The sequence below is a fragment of the Rhinatrema bivittatum genome, chromosome 1, assembly GCF_901001135.1.
Source record: "Rhinatrema bivittatum chromosome 1, aRhiBiv1.1, whole genome shotgun sequence".
In the NCBI taxonomy this organism is placed as follows: Eukaryota; Metazoa; Chordata; class Amphibia; order Gymnophiona; family Rhinatrematidae; genus Rhinatrema; species Rhinatrema bivittatum.
The window spans coordinates 66076630-66102138 of NC_042615.1; the positions used below are offsets into that span (position 1 = coordinate 66076630).

A 25509-nucleotide genomic window follows, 5' to 3' on the forward strand; every position below is an offset into this window, starting at 1 on the left:
GCTGGATTTGTCACAAAAAAAAAAAGAGTATGTCTGCATGAAATGACTCTGAAATAACTACATTCCATCATAGGTCTTTTCATTTCCATCCAGCAGACCTCTGAAAGCAGACTACCTGCGGAAACAAAGAAAATTGGCACCTCCTTTTCTTCATTCACAGTTTCTACCATATCTTATTAATTGTATTTTAATGACAGTAAAAGTCTCGTTTTTGAGTGCTGTGAACAAAATTGGCCTGTCTGAAAATTGCCTTCCCTCGGTCCAGCTGAAAGCAAGCGCGGGCTTCCATAGCGCTTCTACTTTATAGCCCGTCTGCGAGGAGTTTTTCCCAGGGGTGGGGTTAGATCGAGGGGGGGGGGGAAATATCATGTGTCACTTGGATTTTCAAACCTACAGAAGTTACTTGCCATTGAAATTTCACCTGCACAGAAAAGCAAGTGAAAAGTCGGTGGGTACTTTTTAACCCCATGGACAGCTTTCAAAATTAGGTGCAAGGTCAACAGGTACAAAAATGACTATGGATGTCACACCTAGGTGGGGAATTTGACGCTTGCCTCCTTGTAATTTATTGTTTAAAGTTTTAGAGGTCAGTATTCAGCCGCAGGCAAATAGATAAAGTTACTCAGTTCTGACCTGTCACTGAATGTATATTAATATTAATGTGCTGGGAGCTTTCGGCTCTGTTGCATTTACAGGCCGATGCAATATCGGTTCGCGTAATTGAGCACCTGCTCTCCTAACGCGTGCCAATCCACCTCTCCCGGGCACTCAATTTAATATTTACATGGGCTGCCTCAGTAAAGTTAAGAGAAAAGCTGAAAATACAGCTTTTCTGTAGTTCCTCCAACTTAATATTGTGGCGATATTAAGTCAGAGGAACAAAAAAAAAGGAGTGAGGGAAAAAAAAAAATAATAATAATAATAAAATGTCACCAGCGGTCAGATTAAGAAAACAGACATTTAGTTTTATGAGTATCCATTTTCCTAACCTGTGCACAGCCACGGGTTAGGAAAATGGACACTCGTTAATTGAGCATCCATTTGGGATATGGGATGTGGGATAGGGTTGGGGGGCTCAACATGTGCTGAATACACTAGTTTTCTTTTTTTATTTCATTATCTTGCTAACTTTAAGACTGCTATTTTTCCAATCAGAATTAGCAAGATACCTTTATCTGGCTAGTGGCTAGCCCAGTCTCTTTTTTAGCTGTCTAACCTTTAACCAGGTAATGACGGCCGTTCAGCAGGGCAGGATATTTAAACTCAGGGCTTGTCCAGCTATATTCGAGACCTAGCCAAGCAAACTCTTTTGAACATTGACATCTATGTTTCCATAGTGCTATTAATCTTAAAATAACCACGTAATGTGTCATTTTTCCGAACAGTATTTAGTATAGTTTAAAACATATACATAATTTTGTAAGTAGAATAGCACACGTCAGTATGTAGGATCAGATATCTCCATACTTCTTGATTGCTTTCATGCGTTGTGCCTTATGGTTGTGGTTCCCAACATGTGGTCTGAGAACACCTAGAGGTCTGTCAGACCATAACAGAGAGAGACAGCGTGTGTATCAGTGAGAGAGGGAGCATGTGTGTGTATGAGAGGGGATCATGTATGTATGAGTAAAAATGAATGTAAGCATGTATGTGTGTGTGTGTGTGTGTGTGTGTGTGTGTGAGAGAGAGAGAGAGAGAGAGCGAGGGACTGTGTGTGAGTGAAAATATACGTGTGCATGTGTGTGTATGAAAGGAGAAAGAATGTGTGCCCCCCTCCTAATCCACAGCAATCTCAGGGCTACTGTAAATCAAAAGTTCCCATGTAAGGAGCATGAGGAATATTTTAATAATTATTAATTTTAATTGTTTTCTAATATTTGATGTGTCTGATGTTCTGAATATTTTATTGGTGTTTAGGAATTTAAAAATTACTTATGAGTGTTTAATTATTGGATGTTCTATATATCAATTGTTTTGAAATATTCTTATTAGTATGGTTTTACTACTATTGTATTTTATATTTCTTGATTGTATTGTTTGATTTTGTATGAGGAATGTGATATTTTTGTTTTTCCATTGTTGCACTGCAGTTTCCAGTTCAGTTTTTGTCTGCGCGTTTGTATTTCTGCTTTATTTTATATTTGACAAGGGTCTGTCTGTGATTTGCATGTGCGACTTAGGTGAGGTATTCTGCTAGCAAGTAGTTCCTATATAGGAACTTACAGCATCTGGACTTGTTCAGTTTTCTTAATAGGAAGTGTATTGGTGTTTTAGGGCCTGTTGTAATGTTTTCAGTATTGCCTTTTCATAGATACGTTTGAGTCTGTCAGTTAGGATGTTATGGTATGGCAGGTTTCCTATAGGTCCCAAGAACATTTTTTGCAGGATTTTGTATTATAAAATGTTCCTGGTAGTGGAGGGGATATGTGATGCTGTTAATGAGGTGACACCAGAATTTGATTATTATTTTTTTATGGTGAATGGTAAGGGGAAGTGCTCTTGTTCAGCTCTGCATCCTTTGTTGAGGGAGTTTCTATGAATGCAGGGTATTTTAGAACTTGAAGTGCAGGTTTTATATTGGAATTTTGTCCTACTCCGATATAGAAGAATTTTTCTTGATTGATGCACTTGACTAATTGTGTGATAGTTTTCTTAGGTGGTTGAAACTGGCCAGGGGTTTCTTTGTTACTTAAAAGGTTCTTCTGTCTAGAGAGCCCACTGACATACATGTCCAGCACTTTGTGACAATATTTGTAGTGGTGCCTCTTGCTGTAGGAGTGAAGGTGTCCTGTCTCTGCATGTATGGAATTTGGTAACAGGCAGTTGTGGAGAGAGCCATTGGACCCCCCTCCAAGATCGAACGAATGTGGTGATTTCCCACTAACACATGATTTTCTTTAAAAATAAATAAATAATAAGAAATACCATGTTTGGGAGGATATATGCACCAAACCTCTCTCCACATCTCCCTTTTAGTGATGCGGATCTGTCTCAAACATCCCACCTTCCCCTTTCCCCACCGGTCTCTCACTCTGTCTCTGCTCCACAATCCATACCAGCCAGCCCCCCCCCACCCCCTCCCTCTCCACCTGTCCATCCTGCAAGTCTCTCTCTCTCTCTCCCTTCCACAGTCCATCCCCACTAGTCTCTCTACCCCTCTACCAGTCTCTCTATCCCCCTCCACCAGTTCCTCCCCATCAGGTGCTCTCCCGTTCTACCTGTCCATCCCCACAATCTCTCGCTCTTTCTCTCTTCCCTCCACCATTCCCTCTCTCTATCTTCCTACAATAGTCCATCCCCACCAGTTTCTCTCTCTCTCCCTCTACCAGTCCATTTCCACCACAATTGTCTCACCCTCTCAGTGCATTTTCACCAGTCTGTCTCTCTCCACCAGTCCATTTCCTCCAGTCTTTATTTCTCTCTCTCCACCAGTCTCTCACTCTCTTTCCCCCCACCAGTCTCTTTATTGTCAGCCTCTCTCTCTCTCCACCAGTCCATCCTGGTCAGTCTCTCTCACTGCTTCCACCAGTCCATTCCCCCTGGTTGCTCCAGATCCAGTGGTGTGGCTGCCTGCAGTTTCACTACGTAAGTTTTTGAATTTAAGTACATGCTTGCAAATTAATTGCTGTGCTTTGCAATTATGTGTATTCTATTTTTATCAGTAAGCATTATTTAATGTTTTATGTATTATGAATGAATCTGTTGTGCATATAATTATTTCTTTGTTATTACATTAATAACTTTTCTATTTATGGCATATAACTGCAGGTAAAATTAAAAGGGAAGCATGTGGGAGTCTGCAAACATTTTGGAGGTGAGAAAGGGTCCACGCTCCCGAAAAGGCTGGGAACCATTGCCCTAGACAACAATATACTGCATATCTTTGACCATCCACCCTAATTTGTACCACTATTGTATGGTGCAAAGATCTAGTAACTGTATTAGTCTAGTGGAAACTTAATTCTGCAGACTTATATAACTTTTCTTGGACCAACATAAAAATGATTGTGCATACGCTTTTCAGAGACCACATAGGTCTCTTCTGCAGATTGAATCTTTCAGGGATGATGCACTAAATTTTTCACAAGTGGAGTTTTGAGTGGGAAATGTCCTGAAACATGAAAAAATGCAGACATGTTCTGGGTTTTTGCATTTTTTCTGTACAAGCCTCCATTTGTGAAACTGGTGGCAAGTTTGCTGCCTTACAGGCAGTTTACTTAAAATGTATTTAAATGCACTATTAATGAACTGCTGTGATGAAAGCCAGCACGTGAAAACGTGAGGTATCTTTTTTTCCAGTCGACCCAGGAGCAAATCTTCACACGAAAATTTGCTACCCATCTCATCAGCATGGGTTGCAGACTTTCACATGAAGAGGCTGCTAACCCATGGGAGATCCCATGGATTAGTATTTTGAACTTCTGATCTGAGAAGTGAGATATCTGATCTTCAAAGTGTTACAGTCCAGGGCCGTGCCCCAGTCCCTCCACCTACCTCGGAGCCAGCCCGGGCCGCTGGAACCTCTCTTCAGCTGGAAAGGCCCGGCCTAGCCTCTGCCGCAGCGTTCCCTCGTCGAGGGAGATGCTGTCGATCCTCCGTGCTTGGCCCCGCCCCCTAGACGCGTGTGTAAGGGCTCTAGATTTAAAGGGCCCAGCTCGGGAAGATGGAGGAGAGCCCAGAGATGATATCAGATGCTGCAGGGATATTTAAACCCTGCATCCACCTCTGTGCCTTGCCTTGCAATGAGGTTCCCTCTCTGTTGAGAGCTATTAGTTGCTGCTTCCGTCTACTGGCTTCTGACTTCAGCTTTCGACTACCAGCTTCTGACTTCGGCTTCGACTAGTGGCTTCTGACTTCGGCTTTCGACTACTGGCTTCTGACTTCGGCTCATCCACTGACTTTTGACTTTGGTTCGTCCACTGGCTTCTGATTCCGGCTTCTGTCCACTGGTTCCTGACTCCGGCTTTTCATCCAGGAGGCCTCTCCTAAGTCCAAGCGGCTCGGGTCCTCACGAGCTCCTCTCGGGGGGACCGCGGGCTTCCAGTGGTGAAGTTCCGGTTGGCCTCCTGGCTTCAGCTCTACTCTTCTCTATCCTCTGGAACTCCTCTTCAGCCATCGACCCACAGGAGACCGCACGCAAGTCCAAGCGGCTCGGGTCCTCACGGGCTCCTCCTGGGGGGACCTCAGGCTTCCAGTGGTGAAAATCCCTCCTACCTCCTGCCCTGTGCCACCTCCCGGCTTCAGCTTCTACTGTGGGCCTTCGCACAGTGTGTCATCATCTGTCCCAGCCGGCTCAAGGGTTCACAAACCCAGCACAAAGTTCCCATAAAAAAAACATTCTGGAAAATAATTATGTTGATCTAATAAAAGATATTAAAAACCAGCTAGAGAATCTGATGCCAGACATAGCTTTGCAGTGTGTGCATGTCTCAGAGATCATCACTGCTATTCTCAATTATATTTTCTTTTCCCTTACATCTGCTGTACTGTTTGACTCGGCAGGCTGCCTGTTTTTAATTAGCAGCAAAATGATCGTATCACTCATTTAGAACTGAAATTTATTTTTCTTGCCTTGAGAGGATAAATTCTGTTAAGCAAACCATGCTTTCTTCCTGGCATAGGATTGTTGCTGCTTCAGCATTCTTATTGACTGCTCCAGTTGTCTATTTCTGTTTTTTATTCCTGTATTTTTGTTGATTGACTAAGGGGCCTTTGCGCAAAAATTTGCCCCCCTAATGTTTTTTATGCGCATGTAGCGGACCCTGCAGTCTCGCTATCGGTAAGTCCTGGGTTCTCAAATGTCAGCTAGCTTAGTGCCGGGTAGTTGTAGGGGGAAGTTCTATTTAAATGCAGCCCCTCCCTTTGAGGGGCCTGGAATGGCCGTCCCCCTGGCGCGGATATAAAGCAGTGCTCTGCCTGGAGCATAGGGGGCAGTCCCTTTTTGGTTTGCACAGAGTTGAGAGGTAGTTAGGAGCTTCGCTTTTGTTGGTTTTCAGGCCCAGTCAGAGGAGCCAGGCATGCCCTGCTTGGTGATCCTGACCAGGGTCGGGAGGGGGTTTTCCTTTCCAGCCCAGTTACTGGCTGGTTTGGATTGTCCCTCTGGGTACATTTGTTGGATTTTACTATTTTAAGCGATAGGAGCCTTGCTAGAGCCCATACACCACCTGGGCTCAGGGAACAGGGAAACCTATGTCTGGGGCTGTTCAGGTTAGGGAAGGCCTGCCTTCCATGAGGAAGGAGGTGCCAGTGACCTGCAGCAGGGACGCACTCCAGTATTCTCAGATTTTTGGAAAGATTTGGTTTCAAGATCCAGAAGGAAGTTTTGACTGCCCTTCCTTCCTACATGAAGCAAAGAGAGCTGCCTGCTTCAGGGGATCTCTCCCATCAGAGATCAAAACCAGAAGAACTGTATCAGAAACATCTAACTGAGAGTAAAGGCAAAGCCTAACATCCTTGAAGACTCACTTCTGGTGCTTTCAAACCCCTGGGGAGAGAGAGAGCGTTTATCTCTCTTTGCAGAGACTTTAACTTGGTATTTCTGGCCAGTTGGAAGAGATGTTCTGCCCATTCAAAGGTCACCTTGACCACCTATAGACTCTGTTTTTTCCAAGTCCTAGTGGGTAGAAGTTCCCCTGACCTGGCATCAGACATTCCTGCACAGACTGAGGGGGAGATTGTAAAAGAACCCACGCTGTGGTGTTGTGGATAAATTTGTGTGCCATTTTCATACATTTTCAACAGGAAAGACTTTAATTTGGACACTAACACAGTGGCTCCAGCTGTTTTATTGTTCACATCCAGCATATACTGGGACCTACAAGCATCCCTCTCCCAGGGACAAGAACAAGAATGCGAGGTGTCACCTTTAGCACTCGGGGCCTTGGGAGTGATCTCCCTGGGAAAGTTCCAGCCCCAAAGAGTAAAACAAATACTTTTACGGCCGTATCGGGTAGCAGTCCACACCAGGGGATGGGCTTACATGCACACAGTAAACATTTTTATGTGCATGTGGCAATATCACTTAACCTGCAGCAAACTAAATTTATTCCCACGTCAACTAAAAAATAACTAGAATTGCTCATGCCTGCTATTAGAGCTCACATGAACACAAAATCATAGTGTTCACACTTGCCAATTGCTTGAGCACAAAATAGCATGTACCCCTGACGGAAAACTGTGTGCATCTGCCAAACAGAGGATGCTCAGTACTGGTTTTTCATGGCTCTCTTATTTGCGATAGCGTGCATGCCATGGCCTTACAGGCGCACTTTCAACAAAGGCCGAGCACCCCACCCACATTTTGTCCACCCAGGTTTAGGAAATTTTTACCTCAAAAACGTAGGGGGTAATATTCAGAAGGAATTACACATGTAAAAGTAGCTTATATCATAGCAATTTTCAAAAACCCGCTTGTGTGTGTAAAGTGCATTTACGCACATAAAACCCAGTTTGAAGCACACAAATCCTTTTCAAAATTACCTCCTATGGTTCCTAGGTTTAGCTGAAAATTCTGCTAACTTTAGGAAGCAAAATATGTCCGCAAGGAATTAGATCACGCAGCCTTTTTAAAAAAATTGGCTAGCGCTGAAAATCAGCACTGGCCAAATAATTCTTCACTAAAGAACTTCTCCACCCATCATCTCATACCAGCAGCCACCTACCCTTCCACCTGATTTTATTCAGAGAAGCCCCCCTCCCCATGGACATCCTTCTGATCCCCTTTCTGCCCATTTGATCTTGAACATAAAAGTTGCTCTGCAGTTCCCCCATCTCCCTCCCTAACTGCCTGATCTTAAAAATAAAAGTTGCTCTATAATCCCCGCTTCTCCCTCCCACCTACATAATCTTATTTAAAAAAAGCCCCCCACCCTCCCTCCTGTCCCCTGCCCTAAAGCTCTCCATGACAAACCAGCAGGAGAACGCAGGCTTACCCCCTACCGATTCACCATCCAGCACCCTTTGAAAATTTGTAGGTCTACAAGCAATAGTAATGTTTTAAAACACCAAACACCCTCTGTGCTTGTTTCATGCTTTCTTGAATTACAGTATCGCTTTTTCTCCCCACCACTTCATTTGAAGGTTTTTCCATAAATCCAATTTGTTTTAGCTGCAAGAATGCCTCATTAGGCTTCTCTTAAGTCTTTCTCCCTTCCAGCCTGATGATATGACTCATGCTCTAAAATTTTATTTCCACTAAAAATAATGATGGTCTCTCATTTTTGGGGACATGTGGTGATTGCTTTCAAGTTCCTTAGGTTCCTCAGGATCCCACCAAATTCCTTAGGAATTGTAAATACTACTACTGTTACTTAACATTTCTTATATAGTGGCTTGCAAAAGTATTCGACTCCCTAAAAGATCAGCAGTTTTATGTGGATTATAAATGACACTTAAACAGATTGTTCCAGACGGTATGTTTATTGCAAACCAGCAGGCTCTTAAAGTCAATTTTCAAAGTCGCAATTCATTATTAATTGAACTGTCATACAACAAAATGGCATCCTCCATTGAGGAGGATGTACCAGAGTTAATTTACTGTGATACATCCCCAGCAGACAGCGTCATTTCAAAAAAGAAGACAAAGAGACAGCAGACCTACAAGGCCTGGGCTCCCGTGGCTAGGCCTGGGCCAATGATCTGGCATTGGGACCCAGCCTCTGGACTGCGCATGGGCCCTAGCCTAGGCCCAGGCCCAGGCATCAGCGCCTGGCCTCCGGACCGGGCACCAGCATTGGGCATTGGGACTGGACCTGGGCTCCTCATCCTCATCCACGTCTACTCCAAGTCTTCACGTCTGTTCAAGTCTTCAAGGACTTTCCTCATCTACGTTTACTCCAAGTCTTCAAGGACTTTCCTCGTCCATGTCTGCTCCAAGTCTTCATGTCTGCTCCTAGTCTTCACGTCTACTCCAAGTCTTCACACCTGTTCCAAGACTTCATGGACTTTCCTCATCTGTTCCTGACTCCCAGACTTGGACTGTTCTCAGCACAAGGGCACACACTCTCCTTGTCCCACGCTGGAGAACTCCCAGATGCGCTCCATTCCATCGTCAGCAGAACAGAATTGCCAAGCCTTGAGCATCCCAAGCTCGAGGCCTATGCAAGCTCCAACATAGGTCTTTGTCCCGATCAGACTTAGCCAGCTAAGATATTCGGATAACTCTTCTCTTTCCAGTTATGCCTCAGAACACCCCTAAATTAGCTGGCTCCAGCTATTTTATTAGCCAGCTAGTATTTAGCTAGATAAATTCCTAAGTATCCATTTAGCCAGTTAATTTCTGAGATAGCCAACTAATTGCATTTAAATATGGACTTCAAGATAGATATCAAATTTTAATTACCAGGTGTATGCAACAGTAGCTTTTTAAACTCTGTTACTCCTCTGCCACATGAAGTTTTGAATGGCTTCCGAAGAGCCCAGCCCTTGTTGTGTGCCACGCCCACAGATGGCCGTGGGTGCGCCCCCCTACCTGACCGTGGTGGCGACCCGCCGTGGCAAATGTCCAGAGGAGCCCGGGCCTGGCACCGATGCCCCCGCGCATGGGCGCAGGCCCTCGGGGTGCCCCCAAGCTGGAGAGCTGTCCTAGCCTCCCCGGCGCGGCACCACAGCTTCTTCCCCGCGGAGGGGATTCAAGATGGCCGCCGCCATCTTAGGCACAAGGCCACGCCCCTTCACTGAATTTAAAGGGAGCTGATCCCTTTAATGATGCTCACCTGTTTCCAATGATCCAGAGCAGAGGAAGTATTTAAGGAGGCTTCCTCTACTCATTCCTCGACTTGGCAACGTCCTCCAACGCTGTCTAGTCTGCTTGCTTCGGTGAGTTCCCTGTGCTCGGACTCTGGTTCCTGTTTCGTCTTGGTGTTCCCGGTTCCTGACTTCGGATTGGCTTACGGTGATTCTCTGGTTCCTGACTTCGGATTGGCTTACAGTGATTCTCTGGTTCCTGACTTCGGATTGGCAAGCGGTGATTCTCTGGCACACGACTTTGGACTGGTGAACGTTGACCTTCTGGCACTTGACCTAGGACTCCTTCAAGACCACCGTCTCCAAATGCCCACCTAAGTCCCAGCGGCCTGGGTCCCTACGGGCTTCTCCTGGGGGGACCACGGGCTTCCAGGGCGAAGCTCCAGTTGACCTTTGCACCGATACCCTGACCTCTCTAGGTCCACCTAAGTCCCAACTGTCGGGTCCCTACGGGCTCCTCCCGGGGGGACCGCAGACCACCAGTGGTGAAGACCGTCCATCTGCTCACCTCCTCGTCCGACTCCACAGCAGCTTCTGTCTTCAGTACCAAGGGTCAGCTGCTCTCCTCCTCTGTCCTGCCTCGCCACCCGACGAGAGAACCTACGGATCCTCCGCAAGGTGTAACATCCCCTTGTCGGCCCAAGGGTACACAAGCCTGAGCATAACAGCCCTTAAGTTGCAAATATTTAAAGATAGGGATATTAGTGAAGTGAAACCTTAACTGTAGATCCTCCATTGAGATAAAGGAACTACCATTAAAAAGTTCCCGACCCTTTGAAGGCCACCCATATGCCACAATGGGAAGTTTGCCTAGTAAAATCACCAGAGAAGTCCTGGTTATTCCAAAGGGGAGACAGGAGAGAAAGAAAAGTTGTTAAAGCAGAAACCTTTTACCACTCTGCCCGGCGCACATAAGTCTGGGATTTACGCGCGTAAGGTTTTGAAAACTTACCCCTTAATGCAGAGAAACTCTATTGACGATTCAATAACATATATTTTAGCATTTGTAAAAGGCTTTTGAAAATTATATGCTATTGAATCGCCAATAGACTTTCTCCGCATTAAATGGGCTTTTGAAAATTGCTGATTGTAAGTTACGTTTTTATTTACATTTTCCTTTGATAATTACCCTGTATAGGTAAAAGTAGAGTGACTGGTTGCTGCCCTTATACCAAATTATTTGATGGCTAAAGTGACATTGGTGATATCTCTTGTTTTGTTTTGTTTTTAATGGTAATAATTTATTTGCATAAATTAAAGTTACAAAAAATGAAATACCATCTGTTTTAAATCATTCATTTTTGTAAAACATTGCAATTTGATATAGCAATAGTGTCACAAATAGAAATTCCTGTAGTGTTATCATTGTGATGTCATTTCAGGAATTGCTGACATACACTGTCCTGACTAGCCTAAGACTATCTATGATACACCTCCTTTAACTGTTTTACTACCTTTTCTTTTACTTCTAAATTTGTACCTAGTTTAGTTTTTGAAATAGAATATTATCTGGGATATTTCTTTCCAATATATGACAGACATAAATAGTGATTGACTTCCAGCTTTGTTGTTTTCATTAATATTTAGGCTTTGAGCTAAGAAGTGGAAGAAAGATCCTAGCAATCATTCTTAGTTTCAAACCATGTTTGTAGTGCTATAAAAGTCGTAGTATTCGCTATACTTAAGATTGTACAAAAATTAGGGAGTAAATATTAAGCAATCATGCAAAATAAGAATATGCTAATAATCGGGTAAGTTTTAGCCATATATAAAATGCATTTTAAAATATAACACACAAATGCAAAGTAATTAGACTGAAAATCATCTCCCAAGTGTGCTTATTAGATAGGGCTAGAAAAGTATTATAAGCACTTGCACAGCTGGCAACATGAATTCCTCCATGCCGAGTACTTGAAACAGAATTTTCAAAAAAGGCTAGAAGATGAAAAGAGCTTATGGCTGTGTAAAATGAAATCTGGCCTGATGTTTATGGATCTTGAAGCAATGGCAGTCACACACCCTTGACAGCATACATAATGCCTGTGGTTTGAGTGCTAAAATGTATTTTTTTCTATTGAAGCAGGCAATTATTGGAGCATGGCACAGTGCAGCCTATGCAGTAAACTTTAGTGTGCACATTAAAGCCTTCATTTGCATGTTAGAAACAGCAGGCTAGGCTGTATGGCCTTACCGTGCTCATTAAATGGGTCCAACAAGATGTTTGTTTGAGCTTGTAAAAATTTGCATGCCCACACATGCAAACGAAAGAATTTCATATGCAAATAAGGAGACACCAAGTCCATACTAAATATCATAGTATGCTCACCTTCCACACTATTTTGCAAGTGCTTGCTAACTGGATGCTATTTAATTCCTGCTAGGTACTGGTATTAACTTACTAACATGAGTATTTTACTTTCTGAAAGCAAGCTAAATGGTGAGAGCATGCTAAACTGAACATGCTCGTGATAGAGCTCAGCTATCTGGAAACAGGGGAACTTAAAAACGAAGGCCATGGGCAGGAAATGACACTGGACAAATTTACCACGGAGCTTTGGAGATGAATACATTTGATCACACTTCTGTCATAACAAAACACAGCTAACACATAGTTTTCAAATTCTTAACATACACATTCCAATTATACATATCTTCCCAGTCAAAAGACTCTTTGGACATTGCTCAAAGAGACTCTTCAAATATTGCTCCACACTTCACAGTATACAAAGCACAGATGTTTTATGCTGGTGTAGAAATGAACAGGTTTCAAGGAATTGGTGAGATTGTCAGGATCATAGATATTATTATTTTGGTAACTCTGGTTACTGAGCATTGCAGGGGTTCAGAGACTTCATCTTGAACATTAGTGTTTATGGAAAGCTTGTCCCACCCCTGGCTAACTCCCCCACTGAGGCAAATGATTTGCCAGTGCCCCCCAAACCTTCCTCCAACCCCCCATCCAGTATAAAATTTAAGTTTTCACAGGATATCAGCAAGACAGGGGAGACAACAGCAGTTTGAGCCTCAAAGCTGTTTTTAGCCTACCATTTGTTTTGGTTTAAGTGCAGAACTCATTTCTGTGAGCTTTGAGGCAGTAGCAGGCTGTATGGTGCATCCAATGTGGTGCCTATACTACAAGGTAGTCATAGAAGGGGGAATGCTCAGTTACCAGTGACTGTCTGAGTTAGGGAGGCAAGATTCCTCCCTTGGTCACACCCTTACATGTCCCTTTTGGTCCCCAACCATGTCCTTTCACACACTCTTGGAAAATCCTTAATGCCATGAAGACAGATGATTGTAAATGTTCATTCTTGTCAGTTTTCTGCTCTCCTGGAACTTTCCACTCTTCTTTGACCTCCTCACCTGGAATATACTAGCTCTTCCCTCTGCACTCACAAGGAACTCCCTCTGCACTCACAAGCAACTCTCATATAATGGGGCTTACTTGCCAGCAGAAGGAATCAACAGCAAAAGTGAATTGATCATGCTCAGTTTAGCGAGTTCATGTTACTTAGCATACCCTCAGTAATTAATGTGCTCCTGCTGTTTAACCAATACATTTTTGGATTTCCATACTTGAGAATAACATGAGCACACAGTATCTTATTATGTAATTTTTGTTAATGTGCCTACTAAATTTTTTATTAATTTGACACTAAAATGGATATCACAAAGCCCTCAGGTCAGATTTTTTTCTGTTATATTTTGTTTTTTGATTTTAGATTTTTAACTACTGCATTGGGAATTTTTTGCACCAATGAGCTATTAAATAAAGTTTTTAGGTTCATATTTATTTTAAACACCTTTCACGAAAAAGCAGTGGACTTTGATGTTTTGGATGAATTACCCCTTTTATATCCCTTTTATATCCCTTTCATATTTATTATTAGTCACCATGGTTGGGTATACCTCTGTTTATTATTGCTTGGCTCATTATTTGCTATTTACATAGCATGCATTTGTACGCTTTCTCGATTTTCATAATGGGCACAGAAGGAATTCTTATGTCAGATGGGTATAGCAAATTCAAATAGACTTCAATATTGAACTGATTTGTCTGGCTAAAGTCAAGACTTAGCTGGGCAAACCCAAGATTTTTAATTTCTTGCACCTTGCAATGGATATGTTTTATCTGGATCAGTCCTTACCTGGCTAAAACTTATCTAGATCAAAAATGGTAGTGCGGAGGCATTCTATGGGCAGCAGGCATGGTGCTTAGATTTAGCTTGGTAATGCCGATATTCGGTGCTTGCCAGCTAAGTTTAGCCAGGTAAGTCTCGTCAATGTGGAGAGCAGGTCCAAAGTTAATTATATGGGTAAACATGCCTTGATATCTTGAAATCTAACTGGATATATTCAATGAAGCTTGCTTCCCACTGAATATCTTGGCTAAAGTTACCTAGGTGAGTTACATAGGTGAGTTCATGTGGCTAACTTGCTCATTGTGCCACTGAATATGGACCTCATCCTGTTGTGATCAGTGATTTGCATTTGTTGTCCAGAGATTTTTCTGTCTTGCCTCCATACTTAAGGCAGGGCTTCCCAATCCTGTCCTGGTGATCCCACTGCCAGTCAAGTTTTAAGGATATACACGATGGAAATGCATAAGAGAAGTGTTCTGACATTGGAGACATAAGTATATGCAGATTTATCTCATGCATATTCATTTAGGATATCTTGAAAACCTGACTGATTGTAAGGCCTGCATGACAGATTAGGGAAGCTCTGCATTGAGGGTATTTGTATAACTGCAAGCTACTGAAGTTTTGCAGATTTCTGGGAGAAATGGAAGAGTGAGAGGCAGTCTGGGGACAATTCCAGAAGGAATGTTTTATTTCTGGAATGTTTTCATTCAGTATTATTTCCATAGTATCAACTGAAAGTTTGCTTTAAGATTCTGCACAGTATTTCCCATTACTGCACAGAATATACAGTATATACAGGCCAGTAATCTTCTTGCTCATCTCTCTTTTCTCAGGTTGTCCAGCAAAGAAATGAAGAATGTGATCATACCCAGTTTTTAATTGAAGAGAAAGAATCTAAAGAAGAAGACTTTTATGAGGACCTCGATAGATTTGAAGAGAACGGCACTCAAGAGTCCCGAATCAGTCCTTATACTTTCTGCAAGGCTTTTCCTTTCCACATCATGTTCGATAGGGACCTTGTGGTTACTCAGTGCGGGAATGCCATATACAGGGTCCTTCCCCAGGTATTGCTTTGTCTTGATCACAACTGCGAAGAATGTTGCTTGTTGGGCGTCCAGGTCTATAAACTAACAAGGCCATGAAAATGATAGAATTCACCCCTGGAACGGGAGTGTGACTAGAATTATTTTAATGCTATTAATACTTTGCTGATTATCTAGAGGAAGTGTCATTTGCTGCTCCCCTTTTTTATCTTTTCCATTGCACTTCTGGACTTCATGTTCAGTTGCTTGACTTTTTCCAATCTAGATTATAGACAGAGGGTGAGTAATATCGCAGTTCAGGAAGCTTAGAAAAGAAAAGGAGGAAGAGAAGATACATCCCAATGAGATTTCATCAGGAGTTGATTACGGATTGAAGTAAATCAAGCACTAATTAGCTGAATTAGCACCGAGGCTTCATCCTTAGCTATTCATTGGGGGCCGGATTTTAAAAGGGTTACGTGCATAAGGTACGCGCGTAACCCTTTTAAACCCCCCCTGTGCGCGCCGAGCCTATTTTGCATAGGCTCGGCGGCGCGCGCAAGCCCCGGGACGCGTGTAAGTCCCGGGGCTTCGCAAGGGGGGGCATGTCGGGGGCGTGCCGGGTAGGCGGTGCGATTTTCGGGGCGTTCCGGGGGGCGTGTTGGGGGCATGGCACCAGCCCGGGGGCGTGGTTGAGGCCTCCGGACAAGCCCCCGGGTCGGGTGATGGCACGCGCAGAGTTACGCCAGCCTCCGGCCGGCGTAACTTTGCCAACAAAGGTAGGGGGAAGCGTTAGATAGGGCCGGGGGGGGTGGGTTAGGTAGGGGAAGGGAGGGAAAGGTGCGGGAAAGGAAAGTTCCCTCCGAGGCCACTCCGATTTCGGAGTGGCCTCGGAGGGAACGGGCAGTGCGCGCAGGGCTCGGGGCGCGCAAGTTGCACAAATGTGCACCCCCTTGCGCACGCTGAACCCGGATTTTAAAAGATACGCGCGGCCCCTGTGACATTGTGAGGGCAAAGGTAACGCCGGCGCCATTTTGAGTACTGGCAATATAGCCGGAGTGCAGGAGGTCGCTTCCGGACCCTCGCTGGACTTTTGGCAAGTCTTGTGGGGGTCAGGAGGCTCCCCCAAGCTGGCCAAAAGTCCCTGGGGGTCCAGCGGGGGTCCGGGAGCGATCTCCTGCACGCAGGCCGTATTGTTGCCAATATTCAAAATGGCCCCGGCGCTACCTTTGCCCTGTCACATGGTAAGGGCAAAGGGCCATCGGCGCCATTTTTTTTAGTGTAGCTGATAGCGTGGGAACAGGAGATCGCTGCCCGCGGCCCCCCTGGACCACCAGGTATGTGTAAAAAGTTTTGGGGGGGGGGTCGGGAGAGTGGGGGAGGCTACGGGGGTAATTTTAAAGGGTTGGGGTGGGGTTTTTTTTATCGGCGCGGGCCTCACTAAAAAAAATTAGTGATGTGAATTGGAATCGGAACCGATTCCAATTCACATCTCGTAACGATCAGATTTCCCCCCCCCCAGCCGAACCCGATCGTTAAAACGATCGGGCACACGATTCACATCCCTAATATTCATAAATAATTTAGAGAAGGGAATGATGAGTTTTGTGACCAAATTTGCAGATGACCCAAAATTGTTTCAAGTCGTTAAAACAGCAGAAGGAGCTTGTAAGACTAGGAAACTGGACTTCTAAATGTCAGATGTTATTTAATGCAGACAAATGCTAAATAATGCACGTAGGGAAAAATAATCCCATCTACAAGTACACAATGCTAGGTTCCGTGTTAGGTGTCACCACCCAGGAAAAGGACCTCCGTGTCCATGTGACAATACCTTGAAATCTTTGACTCAGTGTGTGGCAGTGGTCAAAAAGTCAAATAGAGCATTAAGAATTATTTGTAAAGAAATAGAGAATAAAACTGAGACACCATAAGGCCTTTGTATAGATCCGTGATGCAACTGCAACTCCAGTACCGCGTGCAGTTCTGGTTGTGTCATTTAAAAAAACCCCAACTATAACGGACTTAGAAAAGGTACAGAAAAGGGCGACAAAAATGTTAAAGCAGATGAAAAAGCTCCCTTATGGAGAAAGGCTAAACAGATTATGGCTCTTTAGCTTGAAAAAGAGATGACTGAGAGGGGATATGATTGAAATTTATAAAATCACGAATGGGGTAAAACAGGTAATTAGCAAACAGTTATTTACCCTTTCAAACAACATTAGTATTAGGGGAAATTCCATGAAACTAGCAACCAGCAGGTTTTAAAAAAATATAGGAACTATTTTTTCACCTAACGCACAATCAAGCTATGGAATCTTGCAGGAGGACGTGGTCAAGGCAACTTAACATAGTGGAGTTCAAAAGAGGATTGGACAAATCCCTGAAGGAAAAGTCTAAAACAGTTATTAGCCAGGTAGACTTGGGGAAAGACACTGCTGCTTATCCCTGGGAGTGTGATACAAGAATTAGATCAGCTATTGGAAATCTGCTGGGTACTTGTGATCCAGACTGGCCCCTGTCAGAGACAGAATGCTGGGCCGGATGGACCTTGGTCTGACCCAGCATGGCATTTCTTATGTTCTTGGCACTGTTCATGTAACATGCTTATATAGTTGAATGAATCTTTCTGCCAAGAGAGATTCGTTTAGGTTCAGATTATGTGACCTTTAGACGCCTGACAAAAACTTGTTTCTCCCAACAGGCTTATAAGGCATGATTTGCTACCATTAACTTTTTGTAATAAAGGGGTTTTTATCTTGTTTTACTTGCGATTTTGTACAATGTGATTTATATTTTACCAATGTGCTTTTCCTCACCTTGAGTACAGTAATGGAAAGATGAGACATAAACTGTACATAAATACGTAAAAAAGCAAAACGAGGACGAAACACCACTGCATACTCTCTAGCTAGGACTTTATCTGTGAAACCATTCTGCCTGGCCCCAGCTATGACAGTCAGTTTAATATTGCTGGATTCTTTGTCTAGAATGTAGCCGTATTCCCATGCCCGTTCTATAATATTTTTAAGCTATTTTCGTTAGTAAATCAGGCCCTATGTTTACAAAGGCTTTTCTCCCATTATGTGCCTGGGAGATGGAAAAGAAGATTAGTCAGGCCTTTAGTTTTGCTTTTTTTTTATGCCTTGCACATAAAGGGGGCTTAGGTTTCAAAGAAAGAAAATTCTTTAGGTAATTGTTACCCGCAGACTTTCCACACATTTTTGAAAATGGAAGTAGGCGCCTACTTTGGCTTTGAAAATTCTCAGAAAATATGCAACACAAACTCCCCCGCACCAGATTACACCTGTTGCTGGCATTGTGGAACTTGCGTGCTTGGATTTACATGCATATTTTTCAAAATGAAATGTGTGTGCATAAATCTGATCCCTGCCCCCCGGAATACCTTTTGTTTTTGGCGTGCACATTAAGTGTGCGCGAAAGTGAGTTACACGTATATACCTTTCTGCCTGCAAAGACCACATTTTCTAATGAGTCATTTATGCACAGAGAACCGTGTTTGGTGGACATAAATGACTTTGAAAAGTACTTCCTACGTCTAAGAAATAAAGTTGTGGTGTATTTTCACTGTCTATACAGGAACACTGATTTTATTTTATGCTAACCTTTATCTGTATTTTAGCTCCAGCCTGGAAATTGCAACCTGCTGTCGGTTTTTTCTTTGGTTCGACCACATATTGACATTAGTTTCCATGGGATTCTCTCACACATCAACACTGTTTTCGTACTAAGGAGCAAGGTAACCAAATGATATTCATCTGAACTCTATAATGAGACTGCTGTGCAGAGGTAGGATTGAGAAGTGATTTACAGTATCTTGGCAGTGGTTAAGAACAGAGATAACAGGAAGCCATGGGGAAGGCAGGGAAAGAGGCAGATAAGGGAAGACATCAATAATATTGTTAGCTGTGAAGCTGAGAAACAATTTCCAAAACATGTAGCTCAAGGCTTCCCAAACCTGTCCTGGGGGACCCCCACAGCCAGTTGGATTTTCAGGATAGCCACAATGAGTGTGCATGAGATAAATTTGCATATCATGGAGACTCAGTAAAAATGTGTTTCTAATATCCTGTTAAAACTATGATGCTATTCTTTCATTTGTAATTTTTTTTGTTTTTTATTTAAAGGAAGGTTTACTAGATGTAGAAAAGTCAGAATGTGAAGATGAACTGACTGGTACTGAAATCAGCTGCCTTCGGCTGAAGGGTCAAATGATTTACTTACCCGAGGCAGACAACATTCTTTTCCTGTGCTCTCCAAGGTAAAACCTCATAGCTGGGGAGTTTAGAAGAATTCCTTCGCTTAGGCTTCCATTTACTTTTACTTACTAAATATTCGAATGTAATAGAATGTTCTTGGCCACAATGAGGTCAATATTCACAGAGCTGGAGAGTGGCAAATTCATCCGAGTAAAGTTGCACACGGATTGTTTTTCGGATACTCAGTGGAACTTATGCATGAGCCTGCACGGATAAAATTAGACACGTGATTTTACCCATATACATTCAGGATTGTAATTTCTCTGACCAGACTTACACACATAAGGGTAGATTAAAAAAGGTTGCACGCGGGCGTACATGTGCGCGTGCTATCTGGCGCGCGCATATGTACACCCGATTTTATAGCTTGCGAGCGCAAGTTATAAAATCAGGGGTCAGCGCGCGCAAGGGGGTGCACAATTGTGCACATTGTATGCGCCGAGCCGCGCAGCCTTCCCCTGTTCTCTTTCCCCTAACCTGACCTTCCCACCCCTTCCCCTAACCTTTCTACCCCCAGACCTACTCTAATCCCCCCAAAAAATTTTGTTTTACTTTTTGTGCCTGCCGCTGTGCCAGGAGCCGCTGACCCCGCCCCCGGACCACCTATTCCCCGTCCCCTCCCTGCCCCTTTTTGCTAGCCTCAGGACTTACGCGCGTCTCGGGGCTTTACGCGGGCCACCGGTCCTTTTTAAATTGTGCACCTTGCGCGCGCCAAGCCGCGCAGCCTTCCCCCATCCCCTCCGAAATCGGAGCGGCCTCTGAGGGAACTTCCCTACCCCCCACCCCACTTTCCCTTCCCTTCCCCTACCTCCCCCGCCCTTTCCCCCATACCTTTTTTTTTTCCTTAGTTTTGTTCCAAAACTTACTTCAGCCCTGGGGCTGAAGTAAGTTGCGCACGCAAATATGGCCGCTGTGCCGGGAGCCTGACCCCGCCCCCACCCCTGGACCACCCTGCCCCCTTCCTGCCCCTTTTTGCAAGCCCCTGGACTTACATGTGTCCAGGCACTTTGCGCACATTGCCGGGCCTTTTTAAAATAGGCCCGGTGCGAGTAACCCTTTCAAAATCTGGCCCACAACTTTACCCAGAGAGTTCTGAGAATGTGCTCTCACTGGCTAGAGTTCCGTCCCACCCTTGAAATGCCTTCGTTGATGTTCTTTTTTGTGCACGTAGAAAATGTATGTGGTTGTTGGGGAAGAAATGAAATTTCGTTTTTTTGTGCATGTAACTCAAAAAGTTACATGCACAAAGGCTTTGAATATTGACCTCACCAAGAATATCAAATGCATGTATGTATCAGCACTATTTCCCAGTCAAGCCCTGGAGGTTTATCTCTTATCCTAGCTCATACTGAAGGTCTCGCTTGACTCTGACCTGCTTTCTTTGACTTGAACTTTTTGCAAACTACAGTTATCTGCATAAGCCACGTCAGATTTTTTTCAGTTCATCAGAGAACAGGGAAAGAATATTTTTTAAAATATGGTCAGCTATCCTCCTATATTAATACATTTTTCTAGCAAATTTTACAATACATACACATAAAAAGCCAGATAAGCAAAACAGCTTTGCAATGGCCACAAAACAAGAAAAAAACCCTTATTACATTTTCTCTCAATTTGGTATTCAGATGACAAGTCACCCTTATCCAGACTTGTTGGATGGGTTAAGAATGGAATTGAGAATTAGAGATGTGAATCGTGTGATCGATCGTCTTAACGATCGATTTCGGCTGGGAGGGGAGGGAATCGGATCGTCACAGTTTGGGTTTTTTAAATATCGTGTAAATCGAAAACCGGCACACTAAAACATCCCTAAAACCCACCCCGACCCTTTAAAATAAATCCCCCACCCTCCTGAACCCCCCCAAAATGCCTTAAATTACCTGGGGTCCAGTGGGGGGGAGGGCGGGAAATCCGGCACACTAAAACAACCCTAAAACCCACCCCGACCCTTTAAAATAAATTCCCCACCCTCCCGAACCCCCCCAAAATGCCTTAAATTACCTGGGGTCCAGAGGAAAGGTCCCAGTGTGATCTTTTACTCTCGGACCTCCGTGCGTTGTAGAAATGGCGCCGGCGCTACCTTTGACTGACAGGTCAAAGGTAGCGCCGGCACCATTTTGTTTTTTTGTCCCCCGACGTAGGAGCGTAGGAGATCGCTCCCGGACCCCCGCTGGACCCCCAGGGACTTTTGGCCAGCTTGGGGGGGCCTCCTGACCCCCACAAGACTTGCCAAAAGTCCAGCGGGGGTCCGGAACGACCTCCTGCAATCGAATCGTGTTGCCGTACGGCCGGCGCCATTTTCCATATGGAAAAACGATTCGCAGTAGGAGATCGTTCCGGACCCCCGCTGGACTTTTGGCAAGTCTTGTGGGGGTCAGGAGGCCCCCCGAAGCTGGCCAAAAGTCCCTGGGGGTCCAGCGGGGGTCCGGGAGCGATCTCCTACGCTCCTGACATCGGGGGACAAAAAACCAAAATGGCGCCGGCGCTACCTTTGACCTGTCATATGACAGGTCAAAGGTAGCGCCGGCGCCATTTCTACAATGCACGGAGGTCCGAGAGTAAAAGATCACACCGGGACCCTTCCTCTGGACCCCAGGTAATTTAAGGCATTTTGGGGGGGGTTCGGGAGGGTGGGGGATTTATTTTAAAGGGTCGGGGTGGGTTTTAGGGTTGTTTTAGTGTGCCGGTTTTCCCGCCCTCCCCCTTCCCCTCCCCCTTCCCCCGATTTACGATTTTTTGACGATAAATCGGGGGAATTGTTATTGTATCGCGGCTCTAACGATTTTTGACGATTTAAAATATATCGGATGATATTTTAAATCGTCAAAAAACGATTCACATCCCTATTGAGAATCATATGTAGTGACAAAGTTAGTGAGGCTGAAAGAAGCCCTGAGATCCATTAAGATCAACATTGTAATGGCTGAGTAAAAATCCAGAGGGAAACAAAAAAATAAGCACTTCTAGTCATTATTGTAACACTGAAAAATAAAAATTCTTTCTTGATCCCAAATATGGAATCTAAAGATGAGTTGAGGAACAATCAGATTTTTACAAGCCAGGACAGCTTGCCTCAGGTTTAGTCCAGTCTACATCAGGACAGAAGTAGTTGGATAATATGGGCAAGCTAGGACTCTTCCTACTTCCTACTTCATCCCCATCTCAGTTCAGATGCACTTCAAATCAAATCCAAAGCAACCCACTCAGCCCTAGTTTGTTGAGATCATACACTAGAATCACTCTGGTACATTTGTGTAGCATTTGTAGTGCCGTATTGCAAAATGGCGCCGGCCCTATGGCCGTATTGCCGTATTGCAAAATGGTGCCAGCCATACGGCCGGCGCCATTTTGCAATACAGCACGAGTGCAGGAGGTCGCTTCCGGACCCCCGCTGGACTTTTGGCAAGTCTTGGGGGGGCCAGAGGCCCCACCAAGCTGGCCAAAAGTCCCTGGGGGTCCGGCACTACCTTTGCCCTGTCATGTGACAGGGCAAAGGTAGTGCCGGCGCCATTTCTATTAACGCAGCCGTGGCCCGACAGTGGAAGATCACACCGGGACCCCCCCCACTGGACCCCAGGTAATTTAAAACATTTGGGGGGGTTCAGGAGGGTGGGGGATTTATTTTAAAGGGTCGGGGTGGGTTTTAGGGTTGTTTTAGTGTGCCGGTTTTCCCGCCCTCCCCCTTCCCCTCCCCCGATTTACGATTTTTGACGATAAATCGGGGGAATTCCTATTGTATCGCGCCTCTAACGATTTTTGACGATTTAAAATATATCGGACGATATTTTAAATTGTCAAAAAACGATTCACATCCCTATAGTACTTGGATAAGAACAGAGTTTTTGTTCTGTCATCCTGATTCAGAGGAAGATTTAAACCTGAGTTCCTCTGTGGCCCAGAAGAAATATATATGATTTCATTAAAATGATTGCAGAACCCTAAATATATCTTCCTGCATGCTCGTAGTTTAACACAAGAATAAAATAATTTTAAAATCAAACTATGTATTAATGAAAGTTAATCAGAAATAATTTCCATAGCAATCAAATGTATCAGTATTTAAATATACTCTTTAATTGAGTGCAGAAGTACAGATAATTACATGTTAGTTTAATTAGTCCTAGCTGTGACAGTATTTTTGGTTTCCATAGTGATGCAACAGTGACACCGTTAATTGAAAATGTAATTTAACATGATATTTAGTGACAAGGATAGCAAAGAATATAAAAGCTAAAAGGACAGACACAGTTCAAGATGGGGAAATATTATAATCGGATGATTCTGATAACATCCTAAACCTTGAGACTGAAGGACAATTGTTTTTAAAATATATTGCAAATCCTGAGTTAATTGCGTTTTATAATTTCAGTTGATGGCTGTGGAAGGTTTGGGGAGAAATATTCCACAGACGCAAAGCAAGCAAATTTTAACCTGATTCACTTCAGTGGAAATTTTGCAGATGTGCTTCACTTTCTGTGACCACAAACATCTGCCACATTTTTATTAAGAGCTGCTCATTGGGGTCCCCCTATTAGGAGGTATGATCACTCCTAACAGGCAGGTTGCTTAGTCATTCTCCAATGCAAAAGCCTGCTGAAATGACATTAAAAGTTTTGTGGTCTGCTATCACCAAAATGGACCAGTCTGTTTCTAATAAGACTGACTCCTTAACTAAAGAAGTTCTGGGAATTTCTCTGTCCTTAAATGAGCATTCTCTACAAGATCGTACTGAGAAAATGAATGCACTTAAAAATCAATGTGTTAAATTGCAAGAATGTGATGCTGCACTTGTCAGGGAAACACAGACTAATCAGCATAAACTGGAAAATGTTGGAAATCATCTCCGAAGACTTAATTTGCATTTCTTAAATTTTCCAAAATGTCCTCTCATTTTGCCCAAAGAAATGTTAAGGGCATTTTATTTAGAATTTCATAAGGTGTCTAAAGAGATGATTCCCAATTTTACTAAATGTATTACTTACCAGATTATAAGAAACTTTCAACTCATAATTTGGTTGGAGCTTCTCCTTCTCCTAATTTAGATATCTCTGCCTTTCTGGAGCAATCTAGTTCTGAAATGGTTGGAGAGAGCTACTCCTTTAGTGATTTTTTCTAAAGAGTCAGACAAGCAGTGGACTCTGCGCCTTTTCTTTCGATAAAGCATTCTTCTTTTATGGATCAAAATATTTCCTTGTTTCCAGATGTGGTGAGAGAGACACAATCTAAACATAGGGTCTTTCTTTTGAAGAAGCCTAGAGTTTTAGCTTTAGGTGCATCATTTGTACTGAGGTTTCCCCTGTAAGGGCATTCTTAAATACCAAGGAATGCAGAATGGGGTTTTGGATCCTATCCATATGGAAAATTTTTGGTAAAACAGAACTCCTTTAGGTGTAATGGATGACCACTTAAAAGCTTTGTAGGTCCTTATATAATAATTAGGTGATTCTTTTTTTTTTCTTTTTACTACATCTAATTGTTTTTGTTTCTCCTCAGACATGTGGTCTATTTTGAAGACAATGTGTAGAATAATATTTTACTTTATGAAAATGATTTCCTAATATCCTTGTCTATAATTGTTCTCTGATTTTTCTTTGCATCAAGTTATCTTGATGCATATTATTTGGAAAATGTAAAAATAATGGAAAAAAAGAGCTGCACGTTGGGATTTATGCACAGGTATGGTAAATTTTAAATACGTACACGGGCGCACATCTGCATGCATTCGTCGGCCCAGGGACGTGGCCATTTTATAACATATGCACATATATGTGCACATATTATAAAATAGCCTTAACGCTTGCACATGTGTGTGTGCAATTTTAAGTGCACAGGCGCCTATGTGTGCAAATGCTGCTTCTACCGTGTAAGTGGGGGGATTTTAAAAGGCACGCACATGGACACCATTACCAGTTTTCCCAGTTTGTTCTCAGTTCAGCTAAGGAATAGGATTTCCAAACCCCCCCCCCCCCTCTAGTTTAATAGTCTCCATTCTCTCTTGTTAGCCCCGTTCCTTAAAACCCTGCTGATCTGTCTATTTATCTTTATTTTACTACTTGCATGTCATCCACAGCAGAAATAAAGTTATGTGGCAAGGGACAATGGTGCGTGCCTGGGCACATAAATATGTATGCGTAAATTTGAAGTAGGAATGCCTGCGCCACGCCCCTTTTTTGACATTTTTCATTTGTGGTGTAGCGGGAGATCCGCGCATTCACCAGGCAGCTTTTAAATCTGCTCGGCGCGCACCACCCCCACGTGTACCTATTTGTCATTTTTTGAATGTATTAGGCATTTAAAATTCACCTTTAAAACTTAGCG

The 25509-nt window shown here is 43.6% G+C and overlaps 1 protein-coding gene across 2 annotated transcripts in view; it reads left to right on the forward strand.

The window, feature by feature from the left end:
* Window positions 1–25509, forward strand: part of GUCY1B1 (guanylate cyclase 1 soluble subunit beta 1) — a 162339-nt gene that overhangs the window by 97453 nt on the left and 39377 nt on the right. For both annotated transcript variants that reach the window (XM_029614233.1, XM_029614317.1), the window contains exons 6-8: window positions 14723–14953; window positions 18555–18671; window positions 19060–19193. In XM_029614233.1, coding sequence (XP_029470093.1) covers window positions 14723–14953; window positions 18555–18671; window positions 19060–19193 — 482 coding nt within the window. The remainder of the gene's footprint in view (window positions 1–14722; window positions 14954–18554; window positions 18672–19059; window positions 19194–25509) is intronic.